Source organism: Chenopodium quinoa, unplaced genomic scaffold (assembly GCF_001683475.1).
Source record: "Chenopodium quinoa cultivar QQ74 unplaced genomic scaffold, ASM168347v1, whole genome shotgun sequence".
In the NCBI taxonomy this organism is placed as follows: Eukaryota; Viridiplantae; Streptophyta; class Magnoliopsida; order Caryophyllales; family Amaranthaceae; genus Chenopodium; species Chenopodium quinoa.
In genome coordinates, this window is record NW_018742730.1 from 1949550 (window position 1) to 1963213 (window position 13664).

The window sequence follows — 13664 nt, forward strand, 5'->3', positions numbered from 1 at the left end:
AAGACGCACTTTACTTAATTGCTTTATGTTTCCTCACTTTTATCGTTTCCTAAGAAGGGTATTTGAGTTCTTCATGCCATTGGAGGATTGGCTACACATGGTTCAAGAAAAAATAGAAGCACATAATTATGACCGTAGTGTTTGGGGTTTGTTAGTGTTGGGTAGAAAATTCTTTGACCTGAAGAAAGACCTTGAAGAACTCATCTTAACTATGGAGTGGATTGGCTTCTCTCATGATGATTTTATCGGCAATTTGGTTTTGGATATGATGCAAAATATGTCTAATTCAAGGCGTTGATGTTTCAGAAAAATGGTTATGACCCTACTGCCTATATGGCTCTTTGTACGGCCAACCCCTTCCAAAAAAGTGACTACCCAGAGGAGTACAAAATAGTGTTGGATTTTACTGGGCAAGTATGGGAAAGGAATTACTATTTTGACACGTATGAAGAGCTAACTTCTGTCGATGAATGGAATCATGAAGATGAAGATTATGAGACTCATTCCTCAGTTGACGGATGGGAACAAAATGATGATACCGAAGATGATGCGCCAAGTGGAGATGATAGCGACGATCTTACCGAAGATGATGAGGCATATGACGGTGTTGAAGATATCTAGACTATTTTGATGAATATTAATAAGGGTTTTGTTGTTTGTCTTATTTTATCTAAGGTAATGTTATTATTAAACTACACATGTATGAGGTAATTTTCTATGTTATGGGTGTAACAATGGTAATTAAATTTTTTGGAACTAAAGTTCATTTAGTACATCCGGTCCTATTTTCCTATGTACTCGTATCATCCCTCTCTCCTCATACTTATAATATTATTGAATACATTAAAGTTGAAATTTATTTGTTGATTCATATTTATGTATGAATGATATTTTTTGTGTTTAATTATTAGGTAGAGTGATGTGGTGGTTTAACTATAAAATAAGTAAATTGAATTATACAATTTTTTGAATTTTATTTATAAGGATTTTAATTGGGTTGAGGACTAGATAGAAATATAAAGGGTGTAACAATGGTAATCAGGGTTGACTATTCGTTAGTCAATTTTATATTTGGAGTAAAATTATTTAAATAATTTAAGAATATTTTTGTTTATGTTTGGTGAAGAAATAAGAAATTATTATGACACAAATACTGAATAACTAAATGTAATAAGAACAGGGCTTACTACATTGCAAATATATGAGTCATTATTTGAGCCCCCTTAGCATTTTCATTTTCATTTAAAAAAATAAAATAAAATTTTATTATTATCTATGACTTGCTTGGTTGACTGTGTTGTTAATACATATATCAATAAGAATAAAACATCAAGGAAGCATTAAATTAGCCTACATATGTATACAATTGTACCCTACCTATTTGATTTCTTTGTTTATGTTACATGGAAAGTAACATCTCACAAATTTCGTTTACTCACTAACATTTTTTGTTTTCTTATTATTATTTTCATCAAGGGTAATACCTGCCCAAATTGAAGTACGTCCAAAATTTTGGGTGTTAGTGATGATCGGTTTTATTAAAATAATTTTACTACCTCAGTATAATGGAATAAGTCAACATTTTAAAGTATGATCATACTAATACTGCAGACTCATATAGATCTAACCAAATACAAAAAACACTTAAATGATTTAAGATAGTAAAGCCTTCATTTCATAACAAAATATTGGCGCAAGTCCTTAAAATGTTTTAGAAACTGAACAAACATTGTACTACATTAGACTAAGATATAACATGGTCCATAATGCAGTGAGAGTATCACCAAGACAAAACGCTACATGTTAATATTAGAAATGGGGGTCCATACCAATCAAAGAAATGTAAATGTTAGAGATGGGGATCCATGCCACACTAGTAGAAAAAGGCTCATTTGCATCGTCATATTTGCGTCACTCATTCTAAAGAACGAAGCAAATGTGTATTTTTACCATCCTTTAAAGTTATTTGCGTCGCTTGTTATTAAAGAAGCGACGCAAAAGTCAAGTATATGTTAGCTTTCTATCATTTGCGTCGCTCTTATTTATTGAAGCGACGCATATAATAACCTTATTTGCGTCACTCATTTATTGACAAGCGACGCAAATAAGGGAGTGAATAAATTGCGTCATTCTTTTAATAAATGAGCGACGCAATAACAAATTTTCAGCATTTCAGATTTTGTTATTTGCGTCGCATTTTTATTATAAAGTGACGCAAATAACTCTGTTGCATTTTAGGTTATTCATTCTGCGCTTTTTTGACCCTAGCTTTTCACGCCTACCTTTCACTAATTCACTAAACAAAAAGAAAAAAACAGAGTTGCTTCTACAGAAAACTGCAATTCGACCCTTCAATCCAACAAATTCGCCCAAAAAACATCCACAAATTCGCCCAAAAAACTGCAATTCCCCAGCAAATTCAACATCCAAAATCGCAATCAAGTTCAACACCCATAATCGGCAGCAAATCCGAGCAATTTCGAGCAAAAATTTAGACCAAAAACCCTAATTAATTCGAACCCTTAAACCCCAGAAAAATTGATTATTTTCGACCAAAAATCCCCCATTTCGAGCAAAAAATGTACTCAATTCCATACGAATTCGAACCCTAGAAACCCCTAAAAATTCAATTAAAAATCCTGCTGAAAAAATTCGAGCAATAACTGAAATTTTCGAGTGGAAAAATCGCTTAATTTCGCCCCCAAAAACCCGAGGAAGTTCAAGCAAATTACAGCAATGTTGAATTTTTGAATTTTCGAGTGGAAAAATCGCTTAATTTCGCCCCCAAAAATTGATTTCGGCTCGACATTGTTGAATTTTTGAAGTCAATTTCACTTATGGTAAGATTGCTTCTATTTATGTTCAATCTTTTCATGGTAGATAGAATGTAGCATTTAACTTGAACAATGACTTAGTTTAATTTCAGGTTTAGTGTTAGTTCACTAATTAGAAATTATATGGCAGATTTAATTGAATTTTTAGAAACACCCAAGAAGTTGAATCTATAAAACTGTATTCTTGGTTGCAATGCCATGGGTGGGCGTTTGACTACTGTAACTTTTAAGAGAGTTTGAAATTTGTTGAATTAAAGAAGACAACAATCTACATAGAGCTCCAAGATAAGTTGTTACATAAAGAACTTGACGTTTTGGAAATTTTCTAGGCAAATAGTATAGATTTCTGGGCCTTCCATTTATTCCCTTACCAATAAGCAGTAGCTAAACAAGGCCTTTGATGAGACAATGCTTTCTACTTAGTTTTAATATGTAAATGGAAAACAACAATCAATTGTTTTGAAGTGGCTCTTACATATATGGCTGCTTCTTTGATATGAATGACAAAGCAATAGCCTTATGTAATTCTGTTCTGTAACTAATCCCTACTATATCCTCTTTTTTATTCATGTTCTTGATCAATATATTTATAATCCAACTTACAATAGATTTCCACATTTATGTACAATCTCAAGTGACTCCACATAATCACAGGTTGATGACGTAGTTTACTGTTGCGTTTCAGGCATCAGGTTAATCATTTTGTCTCCACGTTGCAGCAATATGTGCTATCGCAGTTATCGGATTTATCCTGGAGTAGATTTTGCTTCTCCCTCAAGCATGAGGTTTGAGCCAGTGCTATAACCTATAAGTATACCTTGTTTCTTTTTCTGTCTTTTGTCTCTTGGTTCTCTATAATAACATATTTCTATCTATTTGATTTCTCTCAACACCCTTCAAAAAAAAAAAAAAACCCTTGCTTGTCGGTTTGTCCCTTTCTTCTCTCCTTAGTTTGCATGGCCACATGAGGTGCATCAGATGAATCAGTCAGGCATTTAAAGAGGAAATTATTGAAGCGGTTCTATCAGATTTACTCGACTAGAGTGCTTTATTTTAAATAAAACTAATATAGGTTGAAAAATAAAAATCAAGAGCTCTAAATACATTATATCTATACCAATTCTACTGCTTTAACCCCCTGCATTGTATTCTTATTCATAATGGCCTCACTGTATGATCATTTAGAGTTTTTAGTGGTTCAGAAATCTGAACAGTGGAAAGTGACACCCGTTGCTTATGAAGGGGCTTGGGAGTTGACATAGTTGGTGCTAGACTAGTAAGCCTTCTTCACATCTGATGACAGGACTTCCTAAGGCTTGACTTTAAGCATTTTGCCCTTCTTTACTCTCTCTCTCTCTCTCTCTCTCTCTGAAGTGTTATCCTTTTCTTTTTCCATTTCTTGTAGTATATGCACTTTTCTGGATGTCTGTGATCTCTACCTCACCTCTGAGTTGTTTTACTGCAGGTCAAAGATATGATGGATCTAGAATCTGTGCATATGGCGTATCTAACAGATACAAAGCGCATGTAAGCAAAGATTGCGTGCTTCTAGTAGTTTATGTGTCGATTATTGCTCTATTAGTGCAACAACTTAGCCATTTTGAAGATGTTCCCCTTCTTAACTGACATACCATTTATACTATGTCATCTTTTGTCGTTGCTTGAATACCTGTATATGAATATAGTGGATTCCACCATAATAGTAAGGAAAACTTGGACAACTAAATTTTTGGGTTATGTCTAATGAACTTAAATTTTTGTGAAATGTCAAAAGTGGACAACTTTTGTGAGATGAATGAAGTAGTTATGAAAGCAAAACTAGATGAGAGCAGTAATGCAGTAATAGATGAATTAAGCTCTTAGTGTAAGACCCTTGTTGGTGCTTGTCTGGACACCCCTTATTGAACATTAAAAATTAGGGAAAAGAAGATGCACATGTGTTACAACGATTAGAGAAGAGTTTTATGTAAAAGAATCAAGTATACTCCTGTTAAGATTATGGTAAATTCTTAACTTTTTGGAATGAGGATTATGTGACTATGTGACATACAAAAGGATCTTAAAATGACTGTTCTATGATAAAGTACATAGTCATTTTGAAGAGGTAAATTTTTACCAGTAAAGAACTGAAGGAAGCCACAGTTTTGGAGTCGTTCACGTAGTTATCATATATGACCTGTCCAAGTTGATGATACAGGTTGTTGCTTAATTAATGTTATCTTCATGCGCTATATTTGGTACATTTGGCGAGCAACCTTTAGATGACAAGTGATTTTCTCTTTTTCAGATGCTTCCTATCTGGTGAAACTCTATCCATATCAAACAACATTGAGAGAATTTTGCAATGTGCCTTAGATTTTCGATCATGCCTTGTCAATGGAGTGGGAGATTTTCAGTCTGACAACCAGGGTTTGATAGACCATATTTCACAGATCAATATTTCTCAGGTAAAAGACTTATAGAGCATTATTTCTCTGCCTGTATTAAGCTTTGCCGTTTGACATAACTCTAATTCATTTGAGGTTCCTGCAAAACAACTTCCATTCTAGTGATAGATGTTACTTATCGTTAGTGTACTCCTTGTCTGTTTATAGGGGTGTGTGGAGGGGGGGGGGGGGGGGAGGAGTTTCATACCTTTTGTCCTCATTTTGGATCTGCATTCTTGTTTGATTTGGCTAAGTTTCTTCAAGAAACTAATATAATGATGATTGTTCATTTTTGTTTGACTTTATTCTTAAGAATGTCTCTTTAGGTTTTAAATTTAAGGATGATGGAATAAGTAAATAGCTGATTGGTCCTATTCTTCTGTATTTCATCGGCAGGTAAGTTTGATAAAGAAAAATTTCGATGAAAATCTTAAAGAACTGCATTCATCTTATCTCAAGTCTCCCAAGCACGGGGAGTTCGGCCTTGCTCGGTTTTGGACTTGCCTGAATTACAATGGGTATTACTCGGATGCCCTTGGTAATGATATGTGCACGAAATTCTCTCGGTAAATAAATGACATGAAAGAGCTGCCATGCTAATCATAATTGGTTGTGTTGTGAGTTTGATTGTGGAATCTAATAGTGCAGTGTGTTTTCTGTATCCTTTCTTGCATTGTTAAACTCTCCTTTCACTGGTTCCAGAGGCCTTGAATATATCACCATGGCTCGGTATCACTGGGAGCCATTTCTAGTTGTGTGGTTTACTATGCGTAAATAGCCAATTTTGTGTACAGTGTAGTCTACTTTGTATTATTAAAACCACTTGCTATACTATGTAATTTCAATAGCTGCTCTTCCTGTTAGACCATTCAATTCACACTGGTAATGAGTTTATTTGTATTTTGTAGTGAATGTCTATTTTAATGTAAATATGTAATGCAATTCTATCCCCGATAATATGTGTTTTCTCTAATAGAATCTTTAGGTTTTTTAATTTTTATAATTTTTATTGTAGTGTCCTCAACAATTGGGTGGACGTGAGTGTGGCTACTACGTCATGCGTTATATGTACGAAATACTTGAACATCACCATAGCAGTGAAGATCTTATTCAGGTATGAGTTGTCAAATATTTCATTTTTGTTTGATAAATACAATTTGATGTTAGCTACAATCTTGAATTAAAACTTTCCTCTTGTATATTTGTTGTGTTGATAGGATTTTTCAAGAACTACACCGTACACCGAGGAGGAGATAAATGAGATCCGAGATATTTGGGCAGAGTATTTTATATGTAATGTTGAACTTTAGATTTACCACTTATCGCATGTTTGACTCTTGTTTTGGATTATAGGCTTGAAATGAAGTAATTTGGTTAATTGGTGTTGGGATGATGAGTATAATGTCTATGATATTGAGATGTAAATTATTGGACAGGTTGTTAATATAATGTCGTCATTCCCAATTTTATGGGTAGGCCAAATTACAAAGGAGACTCTGCCGAAATTTACATTTGCATTATTCAATAATATTGCATTTTAATTTCAGTTATATTAGTGTTAGCATATTACTTTATACCACTAGTAAGGAAAACAAGTACTACAAACATATACAAGGCAATTATTATATTATAATTAAAAAAAATAAAATTCACCTCATTTGCGTCACTCATTAAACAAACAAGTGACGCAAATACAGCAGTTTTTTATTGTCTACTCAGTCATTTGCGTCACTCCTATATAAACAAGTGACGCAAATAACAAAAAATAAGTTTATCGGAAGAGTCATTTGCGTCGCTTTTTTATAAAGGAGTGACGCAAATAACAAAAAAGAAGTTTATCAGAAGAGTCATTTGCGTCGCTCTTTATAAAGGAGTGACGCAAATAACAAAAAAGAAGTTTATCAGAAAAGTGATTTTCGTCGCTCTTTTATAAAGGAGTGACGCAAATAACAAATAATAAGTTTATCTGAAGAGTCATTTGCGTCGCTCCACAAAAAAATAAGTTTATCAGAAGAGACATTTGCGTCGCTTGTTTATAAAGGAGCGACGCAAATGACTCTTATTTGCGTCGCGAGCAGTTGCGTCGCTCATAGAAGCGACGCAAATACACTATAAATGAGCGACGCAAATAAGCCTTTTTCTACTAGTGCCACTTACTCAACAAGAACCTTTGCATCCACTTTAACCTCTTCACACGTAATGAATTTTGAAACTCCTTTCTTGATTTTGCAAGCCACAATCTTCCGATTTCGATTGTACTTAATGTGCATTGTGGCTCTCCATTTCCGACGATTATACAAGTCAACAGTACAAGGGGTCTTTAAGGCCATTAAAATATGCATGGGCAAAGGATACGGGAACGTACTAAATCAAAAATCAAAAAAAAAAAAAAAAACAATAAAATAAGATACAATAGTATAAAATCAAACAAACAACCCATTTAAAGAGGGATCTTTTACTGAATTAGCTACTTTAATAAAAATATTTACCAAAATAGATAATTAAAAATTCGTTAAGTCCAAAACTAGCTAATTTCTTATCAAAATATTAACTTGGAAGAAAAATTCCTTTTTGTTTTTTTCACTTTTTTATTTGGGTTTATTTGGTTTTTGCCAGATTTCATATAATAGCCTTTTCCTATCATTCATACTCTTAATGAACATAAGACAATAACATATAAGCACCCCTGTTCCTAACTAACTTTTAATTATTCAAATCTTGTAAAAATTCAAAAGATAGCTAATAAATGCAATATTTTTATAATCAATCACAATACAACTAACAATTTAGAGTTTTAACTTCTGTATTATGCTCCAATTAAAAAAAAATGTATTATGCATCATAGACCTGCAACAAGAGATATATATATAGTACTTATTTACCCCCAAAATATTAACATGAGACTAATCAAAAGAAAATTTATCATTCTTTTATGGTCGTATAATTTCAGTTGCTTGGATAGAAGAACAAAACAAAAGTGAATGATTTCATAGTACAAAAATTAGATTTGAAATTTATAATTTCTAAACTAGCTAATTTAGTAAAAGATCTTTAAAAGAAACACGTAATAAATTAAACTTACAATTGTTTGTTTGGATATGTAGCTTTTGATGAATTGGAATTTGAAGGAGGGAGGAGGTGGTTGGATAGGCTCCATCGTATCATCACCATCACCATCATCATCGCTTGAATCAGATGAGATCAAAATAGTGTTACGGGTGATTTCAACGCCAGCCCTCCAAATATCCACCTTAAATAAATTACCACCCAGACACGTTATGATTAATATATATCACCAATCTCCACACCATTTTCCTCGACGAAGACATGCCAACCCTCTCCAAAACATTTTTCTTCTCCACCCCTGACCTCCATGAGCTCAACTTCATAAGTCTTTGAGTCACCAATGCCTCTTTGAACATGAACCTCCTTTGTACCCCCCAAAGAGATCACTTATATGATCTGGAAGAAACTGATAAGAACATATTTAATTAGATTAAATTAGTTTAAACGGAAAACTATATTATTCATTCCTTAAAACAACAATAGTGTAATAACATGCTCACCAAAAGATCCTTTGCCTCATCATCAACCGTCACGGTAAACCATGTTTCACCTGAATCCGCCATACCTTTCAGTCAATAAACAAACACCACTATAAATAAATAGACTAAAAAATGTAAATTATTGTAAGAATTTTTTTTTTGAAAAATCAAAATAACACGTAAACCATCATAAGATCAACCAAAAACCAAAATTAACCACCTGCCAATTCACAATTCCACCACCAAAAACAGAAAAAAAAAAAAATCAATTTCTAAATCAACTACTAAAAACAAGCAAATCAACTATAAAAAACAAGACATTCAACGAGCCGAGAAAGGAAATATAAAGTACCAACTCCACCAGAAACTACGAGTAAGAGAAAGAATTAAATTATTCACCCAAACACATACATCCTCAATAAACCTAACACTAATACTACTAAATAACGTTAGATTCAAACCAAATTCAAAATTTAGCAATCAAACTCACAGGATATACAATAAAAATCACAATAATACTTAGAAAAAATAACAATTACACAACGAAATTTGGCAACTCTATTGGAATTGAAACTCGAAATTGAAGAACAATAGCCATATAAACTAGGCATGTAAACGACTTGATGCATGTAATTCAAAAATGGAAATCAACCATTGATGAACAAAACCCATGAGGGAGATGATAACTACCTAATCAGAGTGAATGAGATGGTGATGTTGCAACTTGCAAGAACTTCAACTATGGCCCTGTGCTTCCACGACAAAAGAATTATGAGAGGAGAGATTATTTAATTTTGGAAGAGAAAGGGATAGGGTTTTTTTTCTTATGAGAAGTCGTTTGAAAAAAACAAAACAAAAGGGGGACCATCTGATTGACTTTACAATGCTCCTTCACGTGATTGGAGGATGTTTGTTCTGGTCAAACACAAGTATCAAATAAGAGAATTTTTATTAATTTTTTTCGAGGAACCAAAAAAGATAATTAGTGTCAATATAAGAGGTAATTAAAATTAAATTTAAATTTATCTAAAGGTAAAATAAACATATGAAGTAATTAAATTTAAATTAATATTAATATTAATATTAAAAAAAATTAAAAAAAGGTGTGGGGGGGGGAGGCATTGCTAGGGACCGAACCCTCGACTTTATGTCTGATAGAGTGTTGAGTTTGGTATACCATTGGAAAAGTGCTTGCACCGTGTTATAATGGCCCAAAACAATTTATATATACCTTCTTACTTATTCAAATATATTTCGATTTTTTTTTTTTTAAAAAACACTTATTTAACAAATATTAATTAATGTCATTGTGTTATTTTTTTGATATAATAATTTTTATTTTTAATATTCGTACTAAAATTCTGACTAATCTATATATTATACTAAAACAGGGTATACTAGCTCATGGCTGCCACGTGTCCCTGTTTTTGCTTTTTTTTTTTATCTATTTTATATTTTAGATATTTGGTTGTCGAAGGTCCAATAGATGTGTGGTGATGATCGGGTAAATTCATCACATAATAAAATCAAGGTAGTAAGTGATGGGATCATAAATCCTATTTTAAAAAAAATTCATGTTAAACGTTAAGTGTTTTTAGAGACCATTGAGGAGAAAAAGAATACGAAATTATTTGTGATATACGAAGTACAATATATAATGATCATATTGTTATTATAATCGTAAACTTTTTCCAAAAATATACTTCGTATTAAGTTAGAGTAGAGAGATAGCCAACTAAAAGGCAAATTCTTAAATGTGGCTAGCCTCATCGTGTGGCAGGGGTTACTCGAGTTACTTGGTCAAGAGTTACCTAAGGGGTCAGTCAGAAGTTAATTGAGGGGTTCGGTCAAGGGTTAGTTAAATACTCGATCATGGGTTACTTAAGAGGTTACTCGATCAGGGGTTTCTCAGCCAATAGTTACTCGAGTTACTTGGTCAAGGTTTACTTGAGGGGTTCGGTCAGGGGTAACTAGAGGGGTTCGGTCAGGGGTTAGTTACTCGGTCATGGGTTACTAAGGGGTTACTCGGTCAGGTTTTACTCGAGGGGTTATTCGTCAAGGGTTACTCGGTCATGGGTTACTCGAGTTACTCTTTTGGGATTTAATTCAGGGGTTACTTGAGGGGTTCGGTTAGGGGTTAATCGGTCATGGGTAGCTTGAGGTGTTCGGTTAGGAGTTACTCGGAGATAGGTTACTCGGTCAGGAGTTACTCGATCAAGGATTACTCGGGTTACTCGGTCAAGGGTTTACACGAGGGGTTCAGTTAGGGGTTACGAGTTACTCGGTCAAAATTAACTCAAGTAACCCCTGATCGAGTAATTCGAGTAACACAGCCACACGATGTGACCATCCACATAGAAAAATCCCCCCATTTAAAAATAAGGTGGCCAACGGCGCAAGTAGAAATGAGGGGAAAAAAATATGACTTAACGTGGGTATTGATTGTTAGTTCATTAAGTTGAATTATTTTTCAAATCTTTCCATATAATCTAAGAATAAAAATAAATAAATAAATAAATAAATAAATAAAAAGGGGGGTTGTTTTCAAGTTGTACTTTGTATATCATTACTTTGAAGGTTAAAAATATATGATTAAGACATATTTATAAGTAAAGTTTATTATTACTCAATAAATCATTGTATTTTGAAATTTTGTGAATTGAATCTGAGTATCAAGATTCGTAAGCCGTGCATCGCACGGGTGCTATACTAGTTCAATAACATTTTTATGGCAATAGTACAATAATCACAATTCTTAGAGGCTCTTCTATCTAATTCTATATCAATATATTTTGTTTTGCTATTTTAAATGTTATATAAAAATTATCAAAAATACAAAGCTGTGAAAATCATTTTATTTTACCTTAACAGTAGTAACATTTAGCTTTCAGAGGATCCTCCTTTAAACAGACATTAGGATTAGTAGGAATGTAGGATTAAGGGGGGGGGGGGGGGGGGGGTGGGATTCGATATACATCCCTCTTAACTGTTTTTTAAATTCTATTACTCGAAGTTTTTGCATATTCAGAATTTCAGGAGGGTATTTGAGAGGGTTTTAGCAAGACCATGAACGACGTCATTTTGGAATTTTTTGGTTTTTTATTTTTTTTAAATCTCTGGGTGTTCTCCTAAATAAAATGACCCGAGTTGAAATCGAATAAAACTAAATCATCAAAATCTTAAAAGTATATGAAATACAGAGTATTATTTACTACAAAATTTATTTAATCAATTTAGACCTGGGAAATGAGATTGGTGATCGAATAACCAGCTTACATAGTGTAAAACTACACCACCTAGCTCAAAAAATTGAAGCTGAGTGTAGATTGCGAAAACCTACTACAAAATTTGATAAATTGTACCAAAAATTGACACACTTTTAAAAGTCCAAACTCCAAATAAGTTCATATACGTAGGCCTGAGCAAAACTACCCGAAAAATCGATCCGTAACCGTTCCGAAAATTAGGGTACCCTATCCGATAACTATAACGGTTCGGGTACCTATTCCGATAATTTGTTATCAGGTATGGTTATGGGTATTATTTTAAAAATAATGGTTACCCAATCTGATCCAATAAGCATTTTTTTTTTCCTTACTTAAATCTATTAATATAAATCTGAACTTTTACTTTACTTCATAATCACTTTGTAATATCAATGATTAGTAATATAATTAATAATTTGGTCAAGATCATATGGTATTGTTGTTAATTAGTTGTAAATTATATCATAATAACTACATAATTAAGTTTAATTATCATTATTGGATATCTTATTAGGTACCCGATAATCGATCCGAAAATTCGAGAACTCGAAGTCTGGGTACCTGAACATATCGGTTTCGGTTATGGGTATCACTTTTAGTGATTTTGGTTATCAGGTACCTGAACAGTTAGTACTAACGGCATGGGTACCCGTCCCATGCTCACCCCTACATATACGAAGTACTAATCATTTTATCTATTAGTTATATATGGACCTGTAGGGAATAGTTTCAAGCCTTAAAAATCCCACTAGCTTGAACCCCACTGTGATCATACACTAAAGTACGGTGGCGTCCAAAAGGGAAAAAGATAGAGCAAAAGAGTCGCCAACAAGTTTTTAAGGAACTTGTAAACCGTTCACGAGGTGAAGGTTACACCCACTAACGATCCAAGAGATCGTCAACTCCATGAGGTCATGAACCAAATAAGGGTCCGGGGATGATGGTACAAATCCAACCTAAAAGAGATTGAACCTGCCCTAATAATAGGCCTCTACTTTATTCTTCTCGTATTCATGTGCGCTTTCTGACTAACATACAATCAATAGGATTAACCCTAAACCTGTTTAATCTATGTTGGTTGAACATTAATCCACAAATAAACTATTATTGGCGATCACTTGAATTATAATCACAATTAACCTAACAAGATTATTAAATATCTTATTAAGCGTGATTGCAAATACCAATTCCCTTTAACATACAATAAAGGTGATCAAGCAATAACAATATAAAATAATATGCATATCAAGCAACATAATAAATAATCATAATAATAATAAATAATCATAAATATTAGAAATAACATAGGAAGCATCATACTTGATCATACTTAATATTAAAGATACCCTAAACATGATACTAGGAACCATAAATAACAATCTAAGCATGATATCTACATCATAAAATCAATTAAACCATTAAAGTACTTACTTGGATGCCTCGTACCTCTTTCTAATTACAAAATACACACGTTAGTAACTTCAAGGAAAATAAATAATCAAAACAATTAAATTAAATAATTGAAAGAGAGATTTGGGACCAAACCCTCAGAAATTAAACCTTTCACGTCTAGGGCGAAGGCAACTTCGAATA

General features: G+C 33.1%; 1 protein-coding gene and 1 long non-coding RNA gene across 4 annotated transcripts; one reads left to right on the forward strand and one right to left on the reverse strand.

Annotated features, from left to right (window-relative positions):
- The first annotated feature begins 2154 nt into the window (after nt 1-2154).
- Nucleotides 2155-6785, forward strand: LOC110723421. 3 transcript variants are annotated; one of them, XM_021902777.1, is made up of 8 exons: nt 2155-2840; nt 3520-3619; nt 4300-4361; nt 5122-5281; nt 5657-5826; nt 6276-6374; nt 6478-6558; nt 6589-6785. In XM_021902777.1, the coding sequence occupies exons 3-7, from the start codon at nt 4309-4311 to the stop codon at nt 6515-6517; spliced, it is 522 nt and encodes a 173-aa protein (XP_021758469.1). In that variant the 5' UTR covers nt 2155-2840; nt 3520-3619; nt 4300-4308; the 3' UTR covers nt 6518-6558; nt 6589-6785. The 3 variants fall into 3 exon arrangements, with proteins under 3 accessions (XP_021758469.1, XP_021758468.1, XP_021758470.1); XM_021902776.1 differs by having other exon boundaries at nt 2156-2840; nt 3520-3645; nt 6478-6785; XM_021902778.1 differs by having other exon boundaries at nt 2160-2840; nt 5657-5778; nt 6478-6785.
- Nucleotides 6786-7080: 295 nt separating this feature from the next.
- Nucleotides 7081-9601, reverse strand: LOC110723422. The gene is made up of 4 exons (XR_002511735.1): nt 9496-9601; nt 8827-8891; nt 8343-8732; nt 7081-7624 (listed from the first exon to the last, which is right to left on the reverse strand). It is a non-coding gene; the product is annotated as an uncharacterized LOC110723422 (long non-coding RNA).
- Between the last annotated feature and the right edge of the window lie 4063 nt (nt 9602-13664).